Below are 26,913 nucleotides of genomic sequence, written 5' to 3' on the forward strand. Positions count from 1 at the left end.
GAGGTATTCAGAGGTGGGACACTGTTTAGAGGAGGAACATTGATCATTGTGCCATCTTCCTGATGATCATTTGATTTCATCCCTGAGTTAGAAACCACGAATATTTCCACTCGATTTAATTTAACCAATATATCATTAAGGTAATATCTAATGTCCCTCATAGTTCTCTTGATATATTCTTGTCCAACAAAGAGATTGTAGTTTTCTACCTATTTGTCCTGAATTAACATAGTAAGAAATGGAGAAAATGAAATCTTCTCTTCATGAATTTCACAAGATCAGGAACTCGTTTCATAAAACTGCTACTAATTTTAGAATCAGAGTGATAAAATCGATCCATGAACTCTGTTGCTTCCAACTAAAGAATCTCCTTTTTGACTTCTAGGGGAGCCACATCAAAATAGTCATCATTGTTTGGGAGAAGATGCCCCCGAAGCACCTCCATGACAACAAGGAAGTCTTTTACATGGAGACATGTCCACAACTAACCTGCCAAAAAAACACAAGACCAACAATCGAAACAACTGGGAGAAAACACAACTATTGGCTTCCCTATAATGACAAAGAAGACCCAAGAGGGGTATATGAAATGAATGAAAGATTAAATGGCATTTGAACCTTGAATAGTAACATCTAAGTAGAGACACAACCAACAGATTTTAGATAACTTGCAAGAGGCAAGGCATCCCTAGAAAAATGATACTTCGATGCTTGGAGACTAGTTTGAGGAATTTGAAATGATGGTGGTCACATATGATCAACTAAATTCAAATAGACAAAAACACATGAAAAAAATAACTTCACTGAGATTCAGAATACTTGATAACCATAACATGACAAAATTTGAGTGCTTCTATAGACTAGAGGTTAACAAAAGGTAGTGTACCTATCAGAACCATGCCGAGAAACTTCCTTGATACCATACACCACATACCAACACTGGTAAATTAAACGAAATTCCCACTGGGTCAAAACTCTGGGAGGTCACTGAAGGAAGAACCACGACCAGTTCAAATAAGGGACCTGACCTTGAATTATGTTAAAAAAAACATGGACACCGTAGATAATGTAAGTTTTGAAACCAACGTAGATTCCCACAATAACTAGTTAAGGGAAGTAGGATCATCCAATGTTGCAAAATGGGAGAGTACTGAACCAAGAAGTGAGGTTGACAAGTTGAGCAAAGACTCAACTTATTCAGCCTATCTTCCAGTGTAACCTCTTGAGGATGAGACCAATAACATGAGCCTAACCTTTGCAACTAAAGAATGTCTATCTTATGATAATCAATTTTCCACCACCTCGGGGCAACAAAAAATGCAAATAAATACCTATCCGTGTAAGAGCATGACCTTCTTAATTAAAAAATGCCATCACAAAATTCCTTGGCAATAGAAAAGTGTATTGCGGACTCCAAGTTTTTTCTATCCCAAAAAAATGACCTGGAATGGGGTCATCAATGAACATTCCTCTGGTGTCAGTACAAAGGTCTACAATAACTAATCTACCATGGGAGAGGTGCTCCATGTCTGCACGAACGAGAGAAATTGAGTTAATGAAACATGTGATCTAAACAAAAACCTTAACCATATTCATGTGACATTTAATACGACTGAACCCAAGTTAGTGGTTCCCATAGTGAGAGCCCAAGACATGCCCTATGGAGATGCCATCTCTCTCCCGAGGGCGGCTGCCTCCATCCCCATACAAATATTACGCATGTGAATTATGATGCCCACCAAAAAATGGTTGTCGAAAGAAGACAACATTCCCATGACTACTCCTCGTCCAATACTATTTTGATATGCTTGAAACACCCCATTGAAGAACCTCATTATTATGGTTGTAATTTTAAAGAGAAAAACTAATAATTTTGCTTGTATTAAAAGTTTTATGAATAGTATGTAATTTTAACGGTTTCCATACATGTAACTCTATTAATTTCATAGGGTTAAACTTATGTCATTAGGAATTATTTCAAATGTTGTTCCAATAAGGACTTCACTATGTGGAAATTTTTTCAATGAGGAATAACATTAAATCATGCCCATTCTATTCCATTCTTTTGTTGTTCTTACTTTCTAGCTATGGAGGATTACTATGATGTCATTTAACTAAAAGGAAGATTGCTACTTTCCAAACCGGAGTAATCACCCTTTGATGCCATTACATGCACACGCATAAGGTAACTTTTTAAACTATTAAATATTATTATCTTTTATCATTCTTAATGAATTATTTGTTGGTAGAACTTTGTAGGTTTAAATATCATTTTTTACCATCCCCATTCATCAATTTTCATCCCTCTTAGCCGCCTTTAAACTCCATATGCCCACGTTGATTTTTGGAATTACTCATTCCCTTTTAACCATCGTAGATAACAAATCAATAACTTGGACCACTATTACATAGCTTTAATAATCCTAACCACTATTACATAGCTCTAATAATCCTAACCTCTCTCAGATATCACCCTTGCTTTGAAAAAGAATTAATTTAAAATGAAAATAGGTATTATTAGTCCCTGTGATAGATTTCTTAAATTATTTTTAAAATTACATTTATTATTGAAATTTTATAACTTCGATCAAAATTTAAATCATAATATTTAACCATATATTTATGACCTTTATCTAAAGTATTATCATATAAATTTATCCAATTTCAATAATTAAATAAATTTGCATTTTTAACAACTAAAAATTTCGAACGAATTTATTGTGATACATTTGGAAACAAATAAATAGAAAAATATTGATGAACGCTTTTTCATATTACATGTGAATTAAGTGTATCTAAATGGTAGTGGGGAGGGTTTAATAATAATTTCAAGTTTAATTTGACATGATGTTTTAGTGGGAGTTGTCTTTTATATCAAGTCATTTATTTTGCATTATATGTTTTATTAAATTGTAATATTTTATTATTTAAAATATATTATTAATATGAAAAAATATTTAATATTTAATTTTCTTTTTTTAATTTCGATTAAAATTAGAACAAATTTTTAATATTTTCAAAATAGTTTTAAGAAATTTATTTGAAAAAACTAAAAAGTCAAATGATTAGACTAAAAAGGCTCTCTAGCCCAATATAGTAGAGATATAATAAGAATAAAAAATAAACTAATTAAAATATCATAATTAATAATTATAATTATCAATAAAATATTTTGACTCAATCAAATTACATAAAATAAAAAATCTCTAATTCCAGGTGTATATTCATCAATGGAGACTTCTTAAAAGTCATATGGAAGACAAGCAACCCATCTTCAATCTTAAGACCAGGTTGAAGCCATGTGCCATGTATCATGAGTCTCATTCAATTCGATTTAGTAATGGATGCATGATGGCATGGTGAACATTCTCCTCATATCTAGCTCAATAAATTCCTTATAATCACAAACTTTCTCCTACACCCGTTCTATCATTCCCTCCATAATTCTCTCCTACACGTGTCAAGGTTAGGGTGCAATGCAACAAAACTCATAACAAGGAAGATCCATCACACCAAGTGTATAAGAATGGTCCGAGAATGTGGGAGAGTAAGGCATGGTAGCAGAGGGCGAGGGCGCCCACCTCTCCCTCCTTAGCATTTAAGAGGAAGAGTTGTTCGACCAAGACATTCCATCCCACATTTATCATTTCGTTGCTGCAATGGAGGTGGTCTGAGAATGTGGGAGAGTAAGGCATGGTAGCAGAGGGCGAGGGCGCCCACCTCTCCCTCCTTAGCATTTAAGAGGAAGAGTTGTTCGACCAAGACATTCCATCCCACATTTATCATTTTGTTGCTGCAATGGAGGTGGAGGAGCGTCGATGTGTGGGAAACAACCATTGGGCAGTGAGAAACCTGCCAACACGCCAACTCTTGAACATGGAAGAAGCTAGGGAAGGAGTTGAGTGCACAATGGTGGAGGTCAACATCAATCTGAATAATACACGCTTTTATCAGTGAGATCTCTCCAAATAAATTGATATTCCTGCCAACTCTAGGGAAATAACAGTAGTCATGGAATCCTCTCACTAGATGCCCATTCCTCTCAACCCAGGTCCTCCAGTAAGTTAGTAAAAGAATGAGGAACCGGTGGACCAAGGTGGCTCCCCATCCTGCAAAAGTGCGGAAGGCCATTAGCTAGACCTTCATTACTGGGTCCACCAAAGGGGAATCCTCTCAGCAAGGAGCAAGTCCATATAGATTTGTGATTGCATGGGAGCACCCCCACTCACTACTAGAAGGATATGATGGTCCATTTTCCTATGTGGATATTCTAGAACAAGAAAAAAAAGACAAAGCCAAGCATCACTAGCCTCACAAGGTCCAATGCCAAGAATCTAGCATGACCCACTCTCAGTTCGCACCCATTAGGCAACTTAACCTCCACCAGGAAAGGCTTACTATGCCCTTTTTTCCTTCTAGTTTCCATAGCTATTCCAGCTTTTCCATTCAATTTAGAAATTATCATATCTGTATCACATTTGTTTTGAATTGCTTTAAACTATTATATGAAAGAGGCACATGGTCTCTCTTAAGTTTTCTTCACACTAGAATAGGCATTCTGGAGACGATTCCTTATCTAAACACAAGCTTTATCAATTCACCTAAACTTGTATTCTATGTAAGTCAATTTTGGTAATACTAAATTCTCAACTTGCTTAAAAAACACATTAAAAAAATTAAAGGAAAAAAAAATATTAATTAATTATTAATAAATAGTAATTATTAATAAAAATAGATAGTCACAATATATACTATTAGGGCACTCGGTGATATTAAGGTCACATGTTCTACACTTTATGGTTGGTGTGGTTTTAGATGCACTGAATCATGGTTTCTCAAACCAAAGATTAAACATGTAATGATTTTAGGACTCAGAGAACTTAACAAATAATAATAATAATAATAATAATTAAATTTACCTAAATCTTTTTAAAATGTAAATATGATAAAATATATAATACACTTTTACCTTTTTCAAAATTTTATCTTTTCCTCAAAATAATTACCCAAAATTATAATATTTTATTATCTAAATTATATTTTTATTTTCGTAAAATTATAATATTTTATTATTTAAATTATCTTTTTTAAGATTGTAAAAGCTATTAAACTCAAACAACACTTTCACGATTTCAGGGAAAACTGAACGTAAATTACACCCAAAAATTTGTCAAAACGTAATACTATTAATATATACGTTTTTTGTTAAGGATGGCCGTGGTTATGTGCCCGGACAGATTCCGGACTCTGAATCGATGGTTGATTCCTTCTTTGACTCCCGTGCTTATACTTTTAATAGCACAGCGTATAGCCCATCAGCAGTAGGCAATGCTTCTGCATTAATTTTAAAAGAAAATAGACGGCCAGGGTTTGGAATTTCAAATTTACAATCCTTTAAAATTTTGACGATGAAAATTTGATTTTATTGTTTACCATTTGATCCTTTATGGGCATCCTTAAGTCTTTGGTAGATTCTCAGAATATTTGGGAATCGGACGTGGTTAATTTTTTCACCAATTCATGTCCATGGCATTCCTAATATTCAGAGAATCTGCAATGAACTTAAATTTAGACCTTTTATATAAAAATTGTGAGTGTCAAAAATTTCAACCTGTGCACTAGTGCTCTTTTTCCACCTTGTAGTTCTTTTTTTAAGAATATTTTGTCATTTTTCTCATCAATAACTAACCATTCCAATGGCCTCCTGTACTAGACTTTCACAACCATTCCAATGGCCTCCTGTACTAGACTTTCACATCTTTAAATTCTTCCAATTTTATAATATCATTTATAAACATATCTTCATATCCAGGCTGCAATATTCCTACCATGTTCTTATACTACCTCATATTTCTTCTTTATTAGATTTTGACTTTCCCATTTTTAATTGTTCTAAATTTATAATGTGTTTCATAATCATATCTTCATATCCACACTGCATATTTCTTCTTTATCAGATTTTAAATTTCACATTTTTTAAATTCTTCCTACAATGTATTTCATAATCATATCTTCTTCCTACAATGTATTTCATAATCATATCTTCAGATCTAGATTGCAATTTTTTTTAAATATTTCTATATTTTTAATATTTATCTTTTATTAAATTTTAAAACACTTTCTTCTTTATTAAATTTTAAAATAAAGATTTTATTATCTATCAAATTGATACCAAGATTAGTTTCTTTGATTTTTAATAGTATTTCTTTAAATTTATTAATAACATGAATTTATAATATTATTAATTTGTTAAATTTATATTATCAATTATAATATTAATAATTTTTAAAATTTTTAATATCAATAATTTTTAATTCAATAATTTTTTTTAATCTAGATAATATCAATAATATCATCATTTAATAATAATAATAATAATTTATAAAAATATTTATATATAATAATCATCAATAATAATAATAATAATAATAATAATTATATATTTATTATTATAAGTCACTCATCTTGGTTGATACGTTGATCCCTCATAGACCACTCCCTTTGGCAGCATTTATGGGATCAAGTTACCACGATTCATTCATATCTCCACACAGTAGGAAGCTGTATATATTAAATGACAACAACGCATTACAGCTACGCACCGTTCATTCATTTATCTTTCCGGAAGCCAGGTCACAAGAGCATTTTTCCATAGTATGCTTGCATTTGTTTCTTCTTTAGTGAATTAAGAATTTTGGTCATTTTAAAATAGTAAATATTATTAAGTGTTATGTATTGTAATTATTAGTTTATTAGGTTGTGTTTAGGCTGAAAATAAAGTAATAAATATTATTAAGTGTTATGTATTAATTTAATTATTAGTTTATTATGTTGTGTTTAGGATGAGAATAAAGTGATAGGTAACAAAGAAGATGAAAAGACACTAAGTTAATGATTGACTTATTATATAGTGCTTAATATATTTAGTAGTAAAACTAAACAATTGATTTTAGTTTAATTGATTTTTATCTATAAGATCCAGAATATTCTTAAAATCTACAATCCAAATGAATCTCTTATCTACCATTTAAATAAAAAATGGTAGATCTTTAAGAGAAAAGCTAAATTAAACAATTGATCTTATCTTTCTCTTAACATTCTTAAAGATCCATTGTTTCTTATCTAGTATTTAGATAAGAAATAATAAATTTTAAGACTGACTCAAATAAATTACAAATTTTAAAAATATTCTAAAATCTCCCTATCAAAATAAAACAATATATATATATATATATATATATATATATATATATATATATATTTCCCAAAACCTACCATCAAATTAATTTCATTGCCAGCTTCCCTTTCATTTTTATGGTTCTCCGTGGATCCAATATTCCATCTGTGCCCAAATTCTGGTCCAGAGTTGTTCGTATAAGTAACTATGCAGCACACCAATTAGCAGCAGTCTCTTCTGTAGGGGATCTATATAGATCATTAAGTGTCTGGCTCGATTGCAGGTTCAATCGACATCTTTTCCATAGTAAAGGCACTTTACTTGTCTTTGCAACATACCGAAGGAATTTTTTTAATAATGGTGAGAGGCTCACATATGGGGGAAAAATGTTTTAAGGTAATAATATTTAAAATTATGTTTAACATTATGAAAATTGAATTAACATAGTTTTGGATTTTTGGATATTCAGAAAATGTATGATTAAATTAAAATAAAGTTGATTTAATGTATTATAATTAAGAAAATGTGCAGTCAAAATAAAGATGACTATTTCCTTCCTCATGGACAACCGATGAAGAAGTTCGTGCTTTCCATAACGAGTATAATGATGATAAAACATCTATTTGTTACACTCTCCATACAGCATGTATTCAGAGAATTTAATATGGAGGTGGATCAGTTTTCTAAAAAAGACCTACAGAGACCATATGAGAAGATACATTATAAGCATTACAAGAACCAGAATATTCTCGAGGAAGGAGATATCAGATTGCCATATTGATCTTATTTTATTTATTGGTTTTCAGAACAGTACTGTTTCAGTCTTTTGGTTTTAACTTTATTGCTTACTTAATTGTGGTAGTCAGTCTTTCCGTATAAATTATGATTGCTATTTAAGTATGCATAAATGGAGTCTGTATAAATTCTGAGAAGATACATTATAAGCATTACAAGAACCAGAATATTCTCGAGGAAGGAGATATCAGACTGCCATATTGATCTTATTCTATTTATTGGTTTTCAGAACAGTACTGTTTCAGTCTTTTGGTTTTAACTTCATTGCTTACTTAATTGTGGTAGTCAGTGTTTGTGTATAAATTCTGATTGCTATTTAAGTATGCATAAATGGAGTCTGTCTAAATTCTGAGAAGATAGATTATAAGCATTACAAGAACCAGAATATTCTAGAGGAAGGAGATATCAGACTGCCATATTGATCTTATTCTATTTATTGGTTTTCAGAACAGTACGGTTTCTGTTTTTTGGTTTTAACTTTATTGCTTGCTTAATTGTGGTAGTCAGTCTTTCTGTATAAATTCTGATTGCTATTTAAGTATGCATAAATGGAGCCTGTATAAATTCTGATTTCTATTGAAATATGCATAAATGGAATCATTGCTTTATGATACACAGAAAACCCCACACTTTTGGAACTATTTCAATAGGATAGAGTTCTATTTAGATATATGTACTGGTATTTAAATATAATAGAAAAGCTAACATTTTTCCCTCCCAAAAAAACATAACAACTTGGAAGATTTCAAGACCATCAAGTTTCGAGCAGAATCTCTATCAAACCAGTGAATAGAAAATCTGCAGAGCGGACGGATACACATTGCCCGCCACCCACTCCCTGCTCAGTGCGGACGTACATCTTTCAATATTCTAAAATGTTCAGGACTGAGAGAATTTAAAATGTCATAAGTATTTTCTTGCCACAATGAACAATTAGAAATGTCTCAGACGTTTTCCAGAATCGACGGAATTAAGAATGTCATAGATTGAGCCGGAAAACTGTCATAAGACCGACTATATTGAGTTACCTAATTAAAATGCAAAATAGTTCAACAATTTATTATATATATATGTATGTTAAATTATGTTATACAAAAATATATATATATATATATATATTATATAATTAATAGTTTTTAATAATTAAATCAGAACATCACTGTTACTCTGCTATTACTATTACTTACAGAACAGGAGTAAGTCAGGATTTGAATGAATAACTTTAATATAATAATTACCTTCTCAACTAATTTTTATTTTGAAAGTTGAAATTATTTAAATATTTAGAAAATAATTTATAAATTTATTAAGTAATAAGAAGGATCAAATTTATTTTATGATTTATATTAAAAAATTTTAAAATAAATTTAAATTAATTTAATTATTAATTATAATTATAATGATTTTTTTTTTACTATATTAAAATGTTTATAAAATATTACATCATATTATAACATCTTTCCTCTACTAAACTATAAATCATTTCTCAATCCAATTATCTTAACAACTAGAATAAATCTATTGAGATATTAAAAATATAAATTGCAGATCTTTTATACATAAATTTAATTTAATGTTCCAGAAAAAAATAATAATTATTCTATTTAAATATAAAGAACATAAATTACAAATCTTTTTACATAAATTTAATTTAATATTCCGGGGAAAGAATAATTTAATGTAGATAGGAATGGATGACCTTTATATATTAATTACATTACCAACTCATTTATACTTATATCCATTTAAATATTAAAAAATTAAATCACAAATCTTTTTATATAAGTTTAATTTAATTTAACTTTTTCATCAAAACAGTTCTAATCTTATATTTTATATTTAAAATAAAATAAGAATATGCAGAAGATTGTTATATATACTTGATATTATTTAGATGATATTATTTAGTTCATTTCTAATGAGAAAATAATATAATTTGATTTTTAATATTAATAATTATATTATTTAATTAATGTCTTATATTTTATATTTAAAATAAAATAAGAATATGCAGAAGATTGTTATATATACTTGATATTATTTATATTGTCATATATACTTGATATTATTTAGTTCATTTCTTAATGAGAAAATAATATAATTTGATTTTTAATGTTATCTTTTACCCTTTTTAATAATTATATTATTTAATTAATGTCATATTTATCACTCTCATAAATTTTAACGTTGAAATATTATATTTTATATCAGGCTTAAATGGATAATATCAACGTGAGAGATTCTGAAACGTACGCTTCACGTGATGCGACCTAAAAATTTAAATATGATTTCTACATTTGAATAATCCCAGCCATATATGGAAATTTCAACCACAACAGTGATCTCTACGACAATAATTCTCAGTGATCGGAACCCCAAAACGGGAAGCTAAATAAAATCACAGTCACATTCATAAACTATCGTAACTATATTAGCTTATGTAAGCAAATTTGAGAATACATTATAGTTAATATGACTTTTAAATTATATAAACCAATGATTTTTTCATCTGGAAAAAGCTAAACTATAGTAGATATACTAAAAATTTCAATATAAATTAATTTTCTCCATCTAAAAACTATAATAAATATACTAAAAATTCTTCAAATTATACATACCGTAGATGTGACCAGCGAGGTCTCGGTATCGAATGTGGCGCTTGCCTCCAATTTCATGGAGACGTGCAAGGAGGTGATTTGCATACAGAGATAATAAGGCCATTGTTACTAATCCAATAGTGCCTCCTATCCATCCCAATGGAACCATGATAATTCCTGAATATCCCAGTGCAAACACGCTATTCAGTGAAGTTACCAGAACGAAGCCTGCTTGGTACCATGCATCTGCAACAATAACAAATATTTTTCAGTCTCAATCTCAAATATACAAATATTTTTCTGTCTAAATATTTCATGTTGTTTTTTAATGTTGAAAATATTTTTATATTTTATACGAGAAATATATGTATTTTGGTTCTCAAAGATTATTCATTTTCAACAACAAAATTCGAAACCATAATATTATTTTTAAGAACAACAATAGCACTAAAAACTATTACATCAAAGTTTTTCATTATACCACATCTATTATTTTTAAGAACAACAATAGCACTAAAAACTATTACATCAAAGTTTTTCATTATACCACATCGAAGTTCTTTATTATATAAGAATTTGGTACGAATTAAATAAAATGTTCATCTAGATTTTTCCTCCCAACCATTCAACATAAACTCAACTCAGACTAGGAACCTTTATAATAAAGTTTTTTATTATATTTCTGGATAAGAATTGAATAAAAATTCTTCATTATACTATTGAGTAGAAATTCAATCTCATATATCTTAATCATTCCTCCCAACCATAAATTTAAGAATTCAATCTCTACTTATCTTAATCATTCCTCCCAACCATCTAACATAAACTCAAACAAACATAAACTCCTCCCAACCATCTAACATAAACTCAAACAAACATAAACTCAAACAAACATTAATGAGCGAAATCTATATAGATAATGTCTAATCCATTTAGAGCGAAATCTATATAGATGTGTAATCCATTGAGAATAAAGAGATTTACCGTTGCTAATAAGATGAGCTGTTTCGTTGCAGTCATCGAGCTCTGCAGAGCCCGCTATGGCCGTTGAGTCCTCTATAGTTGGATTAACCTGGGTAGAATCAATATTAAAATGATGCTCCGCCATATCGACTGCAAAATCCTCTCACAGGCCGAGAAACCAGCTCGTTTCTCTATTTGCCAAACGGTCTAACAGAGCGAGAGATCAGCCAATCTCTCTGTAATGCTCTTCCTCCTGCGAGATTCTGCTCTGTTAATGCAATTAAATTTATAGAGATCTGGAAATAAAATCCAACGTGTTTATACAGCAGCAGCCAACGAAAGCGAATTTGTGGAAGATTTCTCCACATGGCAGTGTGAAAACAAAATACAATAGTGATCGCCCATCATCCACGTAAACAAAACAAAGGAGTGATCGCCATGACTGTAATCCCATTGTGCGCTCGGGTCATCGGAGGGCCCGGTAGATCCCGGGAACCCTAGAAAACCCTAATCGGACCAAGCATGAGTGTCATCATCCACACCCGTCATTCTCTGACAAAATTAAATTGTTTGTTTGAAAAAAAGCCAAAATGTGAATCCCGACGAACAGAGTTGATTAGTAGTAGTTGAGTCTCCCTGACTATAGCTCCGAAAAGTATGTCGAGTCCTATTAACAAGGCCACGTTCTCCACGCATCTGCTAAATATGAAATTTCGTGCATATCCCTTTACGTTCCAGATCCTGAACGATATTTTTTAGGCTGTATCAATTATTTTTCTTTTAACTTTATGGGGTCAAAGATTCGTCGGTTCATTTAATTTATCATCCATTTGTGGCAATAACAGAGATTGCAGGTCACATCCAAGACTTCCTTGTTATCTGCCAGATTACCAACTACATGAACGGGGCCACATGAACCTAATAATACCCGCTCGTTAGGTGATAAGAGTAGGATTCAAGCTACATCGAAGACTTCATTTTTATTCCAGCAAGTTGTTTTCAATGAAATTAAGGGGACATGTAACCTCATAATAATACGGTACTGTACAGAAATCCTCAGCTCCATGTGGGTGTCGACAAGCTCAGAACATGAACATGTTACCAGCAGCTGATCAATCCCGTGAGCAGTTTACTGTTCAGAGGTATGGAAATCCTCAAAGTTCACTGTGTTCGTCCTTTTATTCCTCAAGGTTCACACTGTGTCCTTTTATTCCACAAAGTACACCATTCTGGTGCGTGTAGGGTGAAGATGGTACAATTATTTATTCTAAGAATAGTGTAGTCTAATTTTCCATATATATATATTCCATTTTATTCCAAGGTAAGGTTTCTGAGAATGGTAAGTTTGAAATGTATCTTTTATATATCTATATCTATATATATATATAATTTTATCTTAAATCTAGCAGGTGCTTCTGAAAGTGGTATTTTTAAAATGTATCAGGATTACAATCCTAGTATTTCAGGAGTTTTTCTGATATTGATTTTATTTATATATTCAACAATTCTGGAAAAAAAAAAAAAAATCATTTTAAATTAACGATATAATTTTTAAAATCATAATCTTTTTTTTAAAATTAACATATTTATAAAAATAAATTAAACAAATTCATAGTCATTTATACTACTTAAAATTATAATATTTAAATACAAAATAAATTAAACAAATTCATAGTCATATTATACACACTCCACAACTTAAAATTATAATTTAATCTACTTTTGAAAAATTCTGCTATATTAAATAAGAGATTAATGTATTCCTATAATTATAAATGTTCTTATAATGATTAAATGCTCTTGTAATGATCTAGTGAAATTTTGGATTTCACTAAAATTCTAACTATATTATTGGATGTGAAAAAAGTTCTAAACACATTTTAATGTATTTTATCATCATTTCTAGGAAATTTCTAAACATATTTGTGATATAAATTTCTAAACATATTTCTGATATAATAATTATGTGCAGGTTATTTTTACTTTGTCAATTACTATATAAGAAATAAAAAAATAAAATACTTAATATGGAGATTAGTTTTATTAATTATTAGTTTTATTATATGGTGGGTTTTCAATATAATTATTATATTTATTTTATATTATAAATTTATTTTGAATGTTTTAATTATAAATAAATATGTATAAAAATTATATATATATTTATTTCATTGTAGTTTTATTGATGAAGTGATTGATATGTTTTTTTGTTTATGTAGTTTACTAATATTAAAAAGCTTGGAGGCGAATTAACTTTTTCACTTTTTATTAACAAAGTGTTTTTAACAAAGAAAACTTTACTCTAACATTTTAAATTATATAATGCCCCAATTCACCACCAATCCAAAGCTGCCTAAGCAATATATTATAATGTATTATTATTATTTTTAATTTATATTTATATTTAATTTCAAAATTATTACTTGTAAATTTAAATTTCACTTATGAATTTAATTTTTTAATCAAAATATATTAAAATTTGTCAAATTTGAAATTTTTGAGATTTAAGAAAAATAATATATTTTTTTAAACCACAATATATTTTCAATTTATGTTTATAATCAAAATAATTTCATCATCAAAACGAATAATAAAAATAACATTTTTTAACTTATTAATAATGTATATTTATGAATTTTTAAATATAAAATTTACCAATTATTAATTTATATATAAAAATATAATAATAAATCTTATTTTTCAATTTTTTTTTAATGAACAAGAATACATGTCAAATTTCAATATCCAACAATGAACACACTAATAACAAAAAAATGTTTTGAAAAAATTTAAATATATTTCCAACAAACTAAAAGTCTTAAAGTAGGGAATTGATAGTTTGCTTGTAAAATCATATTTAAATTAAAATTTAGATTTCCATAATACTCTTAATATACATTTAAAATTATCTTGAGTGTTGACCCTCCATGCATGAGATTGTAATGATTTTTTATTTTTTCAAATTGGAATTGTTGCATACTCAAATTGTATATTTGTATATTAGTATTGCTATTAAATAGAAATAGATTATTTTATTCATATAATCTATTTATTTGAGAGAATATCTCAACTACATCTAAATATATGAGCTAATAAACAACATCATGACCAAACAAGTTACATAGAGATTACAATAATGAAGAAATTATGTAATGACTAAATATGAAGCACAAGAAAATTATGACTTAATATCTCCAACACTCTCCCTTATTTTCTTCATCAACTTCTTTTATCATTTTGATATATTTTAAATTGAACTCAATCAAGCTACCTTCTAACCTGCATAATGGTAGTTCCAAAGTTGAATTTTTGAGTTCCTAGATTCCACCTCCAAGAACTCTAGAATCATGGATCTCCCAAATTCAACTATTGAACAACCTTCCAAAATTTGTCTCACAACCTCCCTAGTAGACTGCAATCCACATATATGTCTCTAAAACTAATGAGGGATCATTCCTTATATCCAAAACATTCAAACTAACTAGACAACCATCCATATAGGTATCTAATTCCACTTGATATCATGAAAATACAATTGATTTGTACCACTAAACAAATTCTCTCTTTGTAATGACTGAACTATTGACCACTCAATTAAAATACTCCCATTTACTAAGATACCTCTTTGCCATGTGTTGTACTCGCCAGTTTTCTAGGAAAGTAGTCCAAATATTCAATGTAATCAAGTCAATCTTAGAACGTGACCTTGTTATATAATGTTAGAGATTCATCACCATTTATTTTACAAAAAAAAATAAATGTAACTAAAATAATCTACTAACTAAAATAGGTGTGCAGTTTTATAATGTCTATGCCAATTGAAGTGCAATTGTTAAGTGAATTACTACCTGACACCAAATTTATTTGAAACTTCATCATCTATGGGTTTCCCACCATCATATATGTTGCTATATAGTAGAACAAGCATGGACACTGTGCGAATAGAGCCATCTAAATTTGATTTGGTCATCTTCTCCTATTGTGTAGCTCTCAAATCCCTTTTTTTCAATCATATTACACCTGTGTTTTAGGGTATTGTTAGAACCTCATCATTTTATTTTCATGGTAGTGTTTTTTGAACAAGGCTAAGTAGATGCCAACATGACTATTTCTATGGAGGTTCTAGTTTTGGCAGAGAATATGGCATAAGATCATGTGGTTTCTTCACAGTTTGGTTTTCCTATGTATGAGGATGTAAAGGAGATGGGTGAATTGATCAATCCATGAGACCCAAAACTCTCTTCAATGACTGATGTATTGATTTAAACCCTTGACATTATGCAAAATAATTCCCATCGCACACAACTCTTTGTGTATCTCAATGCAGGCAAATAAACAATCTGTGCACTCCTATGTTGATCTAATCTACACCTAGGATAGATTAATCTCACATTTTCCTTTTATTTCTTGGTTCTGGTATTAGGGATACACCTAGACTAACTCTCACACCAAATTACAATTATTGCACAGAAAATATTATTCATATATTATTTTTAGATCAAGATTGTATATTGATACATTGATCTTTTCCTTAAAGAAGATTTATTATCTTAGCCATATAATGTATTTAAGTTAGAGAATATTTCAACTACACCTAAAACTAGGAGCCAACAAAGAAATATCCTACCCAAACAACTTATATAGAGATTACAATAACAAATAATTCTAGAATAAGGAAGACTAAATATTAAACAAGTCAAAATTAATATAGCTAGCAATTTATAGTTTAAAAAAGTCTATTTAAAGTAAGGAATTGATATTTATATATATATATATATATATATATATATATATATATATATATATATATTTCCATATGTTCTTAACTTATATGTAAACATACTATGAGTGTCAGCCATATCCATCCTCCATCCATAGAGTGAGTGAATTGATATGAAATGAGTGTAGGAATAGAACCTTGCCTAATTTTGAAAAAATCCTCACTTTCCACCATTTCATCCAACTTTTTTGAGTAGTTTCTAATTAAATAAAAAATAAATTAATAACTATAACTTATCTTAATATTTTTTTATTAAATTTAATTGTTAAGATTTATTTTTATTTTTATTTTTATTTTTTATTTTAAAATTGAATTGTGAAAAGTAATAAGTATGATTTTGAACTATGAAAATACACATACTCAAAAAAAATAGTTAATTTAAAATATATTTTCAATTTATATTTATTATTAAGATAAATACTTTTCTAATATTAATTCTTTTTTTAATTTTAAATTTATGTTGAATATTAGTTATTTTTTTAATAATTAAAATGAATAATCTAACTACATCATCTTCCAATTTAATAATAATTTATAATTTATAATTTTTTAATTTTAAATTTACTTATTATTAATTTATATATAAATTTAAATAGAAAAAAACACAAATATTTAATTTTTTAAATTATTAAAAATAAATATCAAATTTTGATATGCAACCAATAATACATTTTTAATATATTTAGAAAAATAAACTTACGTTTTGAAAAGTTCAAAATATATTTTTAACAAATTAAAACCATTAAATTAGAGAATTTATATTTTTCTTTTATAATTATATATACATTAAAAAAAATAAAATTTAGATTTCCAAAATGCTCTTAATATACCATTAAACATATCAGGAGTATTAATTATACATAAAATGTGATAGAAAGAATTTACATTATAGAAAACTCTAAATATTTTTTCTTTTGACATATTAAAAAGGTTGAAGTATATAAAAATAAGAGTGAGAGAAAATATTACCCAAAGTATATAAGGATAAAGATGTGTGATATTATGCTAAACCTAATATATTTGGTATAATATCACCCCACCCTTATATAAACATATACATAATTATAAAAAAAAACAATATAACTATTAAAACAAAAATTATAACAAAAGAATCACATAAGAAACAACACCTTACGCAGATTAAATATCTCAATAATTTTAATTATATCATCACTTCTAATAAAAACATCTAATGAACCTAATATCATATCATCACTTATATAAAAGACATTAATGAACATAGTATCTTAGGAAGGTATTGAAATGGCTATATTAATATAATATAATGTATACTTTATTGGTTGTAATTAATGTGTGAAATGTTTTTCATTTCATTAAACTATTAGGATATGTATATTTAGTATTATATATATAGATATATATAATAAAAATTTAAATGGAAAGGGATTTTAATTACTTAAAAAAGGGGTTAATAAAATTTTATTGAAATGTTTCCGATTGGGGTGAGTGCCTGAGGATGCATGATATATATGGTTGTTAGGATAATTTAATGTTGGTACAACTCACCATTGTTGGGTACAACCCACCGTAGCCTACATGTTCATGGTGATGGGTGCGGTGGCCTCCCGCATGATAATGTACAGAGGGACATGGAGAAGTGGCATCTAGTGCCAGGGTAGTGATGGAGGTGGGGAGGACATGACAGGAGGATGGATGGGACAGAGAGGGAAGGATGGGAATTATGAAGGAATGAAGGGTGATGGGGAGAGCATAGTTGCGAAGGAGAGACAGAGAAATGATGAGGAATATCAACCTAGAGACCTACAATGAAACCTTCGAAGTGGCACCAAGTATGTTATCTGGCTCTACTCGTCTTTTGCAATGCTGTCTGTGAGTTTCTATGGAAGTGGAATGAGGGATATGACTAGAGAGGGGTGTTGAGAGATAGGTGGGAGAGACCTGGGCATGTTGGGAAGGAATGGGACCGGGATCAAACCTGTAAGTGGCAAAGAGAGAGACTATCAAGGACAGGACCATGAGGAATCACCTGCAATTAAGCTGGCCTGCCCGATAACTAGTGAGGAAGGGGAGCATGTAGATAAGCAGGTGTTAGGGAGGGTAATTGGGAGTGGCGGAGAGGAGCGGATGGTTGTAGTGGCTATATGGTTCGAGGGGAGGGCGGTCAGTGTTGAAAGTTTCACTCAAACTGGGCATCAGGACACTACCCCTAGGCACATAGCAGAGAGGGAAAAACATCAAAAAGGTGGAGAGGCTATTGCTTGGCAGGGGAAAGGCGCTCATAATCCTGGAAGAGGAGAGGCATTGCAACCGTGGGCAAAGGGTCACTGGGGTAGAGACGAGTGTGGCAGGAAAGGCGAGGAGAGGGGAAGCGACAACATTATGGAAAGTCTGGAACTTAATGTCTGTGCTCTAATTCAAAATGTATGTGAATAGGTTCGCACAATAGGAGAAATGGCAAGACCAGCCCGTGGAAGAGGACGAGGCAGAAGGGGAAGGGAGTTGCCTCGTGCAGCTGACCGAGACTCCTTGGATGCCAGACGTGGAAGAAAGCCAGTAGAAAGGCTTATCAATGAAGCGACAACAACGTACAGGGTAAGGACGGATGTAGGTATCAGGAAGATCTTAGAAGATTGGGAGGCAGAGATAAAAGAGGAGCCATATTCATAAGAGGAAATGGAGGCCTGACGTGAAGTAATCCTGGACCCAGGGAACACTAAGGGGAGACTCACACAATTCAAGTAGACTCTATACTTGTATTGGCTCATGAAGAGCCTCATGGGGAAGGGAATGGAGCAGCTATCAATGGAGATGGCACTGAACTTCCAAGACATGCCAAACTACAAGAAAGATCTGTAGGCCATCCAGTTCCAGTTGTGCAAGTAGGGCATTCACCTAGATCGTATTCAAAGGCATATCCCTTGTATTATCGAGCTGACAGAAGCACCAGGGGACTCAGCTGAAGACCTGGCCCCAATTGACTAAGCCTCAAATGATCAAAAGGAATAGTCAAGTTCCTGATTTTTTTTTGGTTTTTAGTGGATAGAATTTACTTTTATTAATGTATGCTTATGATAAACAAAAACTCAGACTCTTATCATGATATAGATGTATATATAACTTGAGTAGATCGCCTAAAACTATATTATTTTTGGATGGTGTATAACGAGGATAGGTGGCCAACAGAATTTGTTTCCCATTAAGCAAATTGAGGCCACCTATTTCATTTATGTAGTGTAAACTTGTCTTTTATAAATAAAAAACATAAAGTCTTACCAAACTTTATAAAAAAAAGTTATTGACATGATAATTTTTCTAATCAATTTACATATGTGAATGATGGATTAGATCCATACATAATGATGCGACTAAAATTTTAACTTCAAGTGCCGTTTATTATTTAAAAAGCTAACGCACATTTTGTCCTTATATTACATAAATAATCAAAGAAAATAGTTGTTAAAAGTCCATACGTTTAATCGTGTTATATCATCTGACCTTTCTGTTTTTGGCTACGTTATTATTATTCGTCTTATTACCATTTTAAGTATTCTGATGGTGTTTTAATAATTGCAAATGGTTCGAGGAATTTTTTAAATATATTTTAGATGCAGGAAGAGAGATAAGGTTTCACTCTCGACGTTGCGCACCCATGATTATGAAAGGAGTGCAATGATATCCTAATGTTGAATTATGAAAAGGTAAACGGTGTTTAATATAATATTTTAAATAAGTTTTCATAAATTTGTTGTTTATGAAGAGTAGTTTGTTATCTGATATAATTCGAAATATGTTATAATTATTAATTTATGTTTATTAAAATATTAAAATATTAAAAGAATTAATAAAATAGGTTAGATTTATTAATTTATTTCATGTATTTATAAATATAATTATAAAATTTTATCTTTGTTTATGATAATGACGGTGGTGGTTAACGTCCACTAAGATCAAACATTGACCTATCAAATCTAAAGAAACAAATTATTTATTTTAATTTAAAATTTTAAGAAATTCTATATATATATATATTCTAAAATTTTTAATAAAAAAATTTAATTTTGAGAAAATATAAATATATTTTTTAACACATTAAAATTATTTCATTAAAAACGGGATATTTTCGTTTCCCACTATCATGCATTCCACGTTCATATATAAGATCCGATCCTTTCCTTGAAACCCCCTTAATATGATTTTGAAGTCAAATACATTTTTTTGTTCATTCAGTTATATTTTTAAATGTAAAATAAATTAACTATTAAAAAAAATTATAATATTAAAATTCTATACACTCACTAACATAAAATTATAATTTATTTTATTTGAAAAAAGAAAAGTTAACCAATTAAATCACATTTCATTTTTATATCCTCTACTACATTACTTATGACATTGATTTATTGCTATAATAAACAATTTTCAATAAATATTTTTATAATGATTGAGGGAAATTTGGAGTTCAAGAAAGTTCTAAACATATTTTAGTATGTTTGTTCACTTTTAATACCTTAAGGGGGAATATTTATATTGATTAAGGGAAATTTTCATTTCAAGAATGTTCTGAACATAATTTAATGTGTTTTATAATTTTTAGTAGGCTTATAATGATAGGGAGTTATTATGTTTACTTGATTTATACAAATGAGGATTTTAATTTTTTTACATATATTTTGGATATATTAATTAGAGTATTATTATTTTTAAAGTGCAAATTAATAAATATAGAAATGGTTTTATATATATATATATATATATGTTTTCAATTGAGTGATGGCTATATATATATAAAAATAAATATTATATTTAATTTATATTACAAATGATTTGAGTATAAATCAATTTTATTAATTAAAATTTTTAATAGTATTAAAAATGTATTACTCTAGATAGTAAAAAAATAAATATATATTATGCCCTATGACTTTATTGATTAAGTCTATGACTTTATTGATTAAGTGACTAGTATAATTATTATATTTAATTTATAGTTTATATTTATTATAAATTAAAAATTAAATTAAAATTTTCAATTAATAATATTAAAATTTGTAAAGTTTATATAATTTATTTTTGGGGATTTATGGAATGTAAAGTGAATTTAGTTAAATTAAAATATATTTTCAATTTATATTTATTATTAACATAAATATTATTTTTATAATATTAATTGTTTTTATATATTTGTATTTTAAATTTATAACTATTATTATGTTAATTTTGTTTATAATTATAATGGATAATATAAATAAAAAAAATTCAATTTAATAATAATTTATATTTATAGATTTTTTAATTTCAAATTTGCAAATTGTTTTTTTATTTTATTTTATTTTTAATTCGTAAACTTTGTATTAATAAAAAAACTAATATATATCTATATCTATCTATCTATATATATAAAATCTTATCCGTACAGAGGGAGTTCCAGAAAATAAATCTTGATCACTATTGTTGATGCCAACTTAAATTGATTACATTCATACATATAAAATTACATCTTTCAACCATCACAGGCCTAAAAACCAGACAAGTGAATGCTGAAACTCAAATTAATTCCATGCCCATAACACCACGACGATACACCAACTAAGTTGCTTCACATTCACCCATGATTTCCCACCCAAAAGGTGAAAGCAAAAGATCCCAAGGGTATCGTTACCATCATTCCACGTCTAAAAGGAGAACTCCATCATTAACTCGCAAAATAGCAGACCACGAGCACCAAACCCCTTCATTGTGAGAACCTAGATAACATAAGAACTCCCCACCAGACATGAAGCACTGATAAATAGAAAAACAACATAACCAAGCCAAAATACATGGTCATGAATTTGATATATCACCATAATCACAAGAAATAAAGGCCGACACAAGGCCAACCAAAGACGAGAAAACAATTGATTGAGGAGAGATTCTATAGCCCTCAACCACTATCTGATTTCACTACTCTTTATCTTACAAGGACACATTAACTAGAGCATGAGCACTAGAATCAGGAGGAACTCTTATGTATCCTCCATTTGACTCACAAGGAACATGATTCTCCACGTGCACAAGGTGAGCATCAATTTAACCCAAATGAAAACACAAATTCCTCAACATTTTTTTAACATCTCCCAAGGAGCTGAAGATGTTTTATTCATTGACTTGTTTATCTCTTGACTTCATTTTCCAATGAAGAGAAGCTGAGTTCAATATTATTTCTTTCTACCACTAGTGTGTCTAGGATCTAGAACCCAACCAGCTAGGTCTTCTAACAATTTTGAGTCAGACATTGACTTCCTCTCCTACCCAACTCTTATCTCCAAATCCCTTATCTCCTGACACGTTTCTAGAAAAATCGCATTGAAATACGTCACCATAGAGTTGTGAGAAAATAACCTTGCTCCCCTTTGTCCTAGCTATGAAGCATCATTGTCATCCCTTTTGCTTCTTTGCCTCTGCCTCAGCAACATCTCTGAGTCATGAAGGGACTAAACTGGATCATTGTAGGGGTTTCCCCTACTCGCAAAATGACAAATAAACCTACCCCAATATCCCTCAACCAAGTCTGGATAACAACACACTAGCTTGTCACATTAATGCTAGATGAAGTGACAACATTTTGACAACTATCCACCCGAGCAAGGAGAAGGTGGCACTAATTCAATCACCGACTTAATTTCTTCCACCATTGGAAAAAGAAAGCACCACCCCAAGACAACAGATCTATCAAGACCTAGCATTTAAAGACCCAATTTCAAACCTCTCTCACAGAATCTAACTTGACAGGAAAAAAACACTGCCCACAACAAAATCAAACTTCCCACCGATGAAGGCCACCAAAGGCACAACCAATTTAACACAGGCTTAGAAACCCAATAACCAAAGAAAACACACGAGGACATGCCTTCCAGGTGCAGTTAACAAGCTACAATTGATATATGCATGCTTTTGGAACCAAATGGCCACAATATCCAAACAAGTTACTAACGAGACTCGAAAAAATACCAAAACAAAAGGGATAGACTTATGGGCCAAACACTCCAACCTAAAATCAGGAAGAACATGCTCTGCTGTCCAACGAGACGCACATACACAAGCCACCACCACCTCCATGCACTAGAGGGTGACGAGCCTCAAGACTCCTTCCCACCTCGAGCGAACCACAAGAAACTTCCACACTAGGGCATGACTCTACTTCCCTTTCTTAGAAAAACTACTCCAAGAGGCTGAGGTTTCACCCTCAACTCTTGCACTCTCTGCACAAGTGAAACTACCAACTTCCCACGCCATAACCAAAGAGCCAACCCAAGAGTTTAATCACATGCTTATCCATTCGAAGCTCATGGCATGTACCACAAACATTAAATGGTGGATAAAAACTCGAGGGTAGTGGGCACGACATCCGAAGCCTTGTCCCATCTCTCATAACACCCGATTAGAATTTTTTTTTACAAATTATTAATTTATATATAAATTTAAATAAAAAATAAAAACTAAATATTTATTTTTTTAATCAATAAAAATAGATATTAAATTTCAATATACAATAACAAATATATTAATGAATTAAAAACCTTTAATTATATTTTTGAACAAATTAAAACATTTTAAGAAGAAATTGTTATTTTACTTTTATAATTATATGTACATTAAAGTAAATAAAATTTAAATCTCCAAAATGCTCTTAACGTACATTTAAACCTATCATGAGTATCTATGTTTTATGCATAAAATATAATAAGGGAAAATTTACATTTTGGAAAATTCTAAATATCCTTTATAATAAGATATTTAACCTATTGAAAGTGTTAAAATATAGACTTAATATTTTAAGTATATAATTATGTATAGAAACTAAATACTCTACCACACTTGAACATACCATAAGTGTGAATCCTCCATCATGGAAATGGAAAAATAAAAAATGAGTGTATGAGCAAAGGTAGAATTTCAAAATAACTCATCATCTAATTTTATGGTTTTAATAATTATAATTTATTATTAAATAAAATAAATTAATATTTTTTAACTTATATTAATTTTTTTATTATTATTTTATTAATTAAATAAAAAATAAATTAATAATTATATATATAAAATAATGATATGAGATCTTAATAAACAACAAATTTATCCACGAATAAGAATAATTATAACATATTTAAAATATTATATTAATCACAGTTTTCTTTTTCATAATTCAACATGAGCATGTGATTCCATTCCTTTCAAAATTATGGATTCGCGATGTCGAAAGTCAAACCTTATCTCTTCTTACATCTAAAATATAATTAAAAAATTCCCCTAATCATTTCAATTTTAAAAATACAATAAATTACTTAAAATGGTAAAAGGACAATAATACGAATAACAATAATGTAGCCAAAAACAGAAATGGCTGATGACATAATAAGAGTAAACGTATAAGGTACTTCAACTTGAAATTTTCAATGATTGAGGTGAGACCATTATACTTAAATTTGATCTTAACATATAGTTGTCAATTCCATAAATTTCCATTAATAATTTTTTAAATAATTAAAAAATTTTCAACTAATATTTTTAATATTTTTCATTGAATATATATGTATAATTATAAAAATGAAATATTTTACATATAAATTAAAACAAACAACGCACACATTGTATTATATTGATATATTGATATAAATGGGTCCAATAAAGTAAAGTTCCCACTTCTCAAAAGGTTGTGACATAACCACTTGATGTAGGGGCAAGAGACTAAGCCACCCTTAAGCCTAACCCCAATAGACATGCTCCGCCACACAAGCCTGATGCAAAGATCTCTCCACATAGATCACAAGGCAACCAACCCCGCACCTGATCCCAACGCAAATGGTACCCAAAACAATCCTGATGCAAAGGGTATGTTTATTAATGACTTTCATATAAGTGATGAAAGGATATTATGCTCACTCGATACCTTTATTATTAATGAGGATATGATTAAAATTATTGAAATGCTCAATCTTCATAAAGTGTTTTTAATTTATATTTTTTTTTAATGTTAAATGAAGTTTCGGGTTTAATAAGAATAGTTTTAGTTTTAATAGTTGTATAGTTTTTTTTTAATGGATTATCAAACTTTTCATTCTCAAAATTAAAAGATTTATATCCAATTCCTAAAAAATGTTAAGATCAAAATTTCTAGAATTCTTAGTTTGGAAATCAAAACCAAAACATTACCATATAAGAGGTAGAAATCGTAAACTAATAAGCTAAAAATCTTAATTTTGGGATTGAAATATTAAGTACGTTGACATCTTTGAGCACTTTAATAAGTTATTTGTATGTAGAGGGAGACCACTTTTGTTACTTATTTGAGATAATATTTGACACTATTATTCTCATGATTATGAGTTCCCAAGGAGCATTACAAAACGTTACTTCTTATAGAGACATGAAAAGGGGATTTTATGCAAATGGGCTTCATTATAAAGAAGTGAAAAAAAAAATAACAAAATCCATGATGTTTCACCATTTTCGAGATCTTCAGTCCTTGATTCTTGAGACTAATAAACCACATATTACATCGACTGATGCAGAGAAAAAAATATCAAGGACAGTATGTGGAATTTACGGTACATGGTGTTTAATGAATATTATCATGAAAATAGAGTCATGATATAGTAATTCCTTAGGAAATTGTATGCCAATGTTATCCTACATAAACATGTCAAATATCTTGATATTTTAGAGTTCTAAGGAGTTGGTGAGGGATTCCCCAATATAGACATAATGCGAGGGACAATCGAAGCTATATACATCACCTTCCTCACCCGAGAAATCCTCACGATATATATCCTAATACACCTAGCTTGCTTGATAATATATGTCACATTGTTATACGTGTTATAAATAATGGTTGACCATTTCATATTTGTTGACAATCATGCAATTGAGGTACATCTAAGGAGGAGTCATCCAACACTTCTCATGATAAGGGAACTCATATGATACCTCTCATGGTAGGGAGGAGTTATTTAATGTAGCTCATGGTATGGAGAAACCATCCACCATCACATAGGATAGGACTAACATGCATCATTTTCTCCCACATCAAATATATATTGTGGGAGAATCTCCTGCATCCTTACCCTAGATTTCCTATGGATAGATATATTCATTGTGTAAGTCCATGGAATATTTACATATTTTCTTATTTAGAATTCACATAGATTTGTTTCTAAAATAGATTTTTACTGTCATTTTAATATTTTTTTCACATATTCAATTGGTAATTGATGATACTCCTCCATCACATAGAGAACTTCCCTAACCCACTCCATTAATTGATATAAATACAACAGTGAATATTGAATGTAATGCAAGTAATGTTAATATGTTCTAATTATTCAAATCAATTATTATACTTCCACAAGTGGATGAAAACATATCTATTTTTTTCTAATGCATCTTGATATTGATATTATGTTTCCATGGAATCCCAACATCACTAGTGGATAAAGTTTGACGTTTTCTATCATATCATTGTTTTTGAATAACTTATTTATTTGATTGACTAATTTTATTGGGAAAAATCACAATAGTGGTTTACTATTATTGCATCTATTATTGAGACATCCACTTATATGACCCTAAAGTAATCTTTG

General features: G+C 29.5%; 1 protein-coding gene across 1 annotated transcript in view; it reads right to left on the reverse strand.

Annotated features, from left to right (window-relative positions):
- Positions 1-11,925, reverse strand: part of LOC149223857 (proline transporter 3-like) — a 117,987-nt gene extending 106,062 nt beyond the window's left edge. Inside the window, exons 1-2 of the mRNA XM_089383415.1 lie at positions 11,554-11,925; positions 10,591-10,815 (exon numbers count right to left, since the gene is read on the reverse strand). Of these exons, the coding sequence (XP_089239541.1) occupies positions 10,591-10,815; positions 11,554-11,677 (349 nt within the window). The 5' untranslated portion in view covers positions 11,678-11,925. The remainder of the gene's footprint in view (positions 1-10,590; positions 10,816-11,553) is intronic.
- Between the last annotated feature and the right edge of the window lie 14,988 nt (positions 11,926-26,913).

Source organism: Pinus tabuliformis, chromosome Q, assembly GCF_031772625.1.
Source record: "Pinus tabuliformis cultivar Carrire ecotype Pingquan chromosome Q, CPIR1, whole genome shotgun sequence".
Classification (NCBI taxonomy): domain Eukaryota; kingdom Viridiplantae; phylum Streptophyta; class Pinopsida; order Pinales; family Pinaceae; genus Pinus; species Pinus tabuliformis.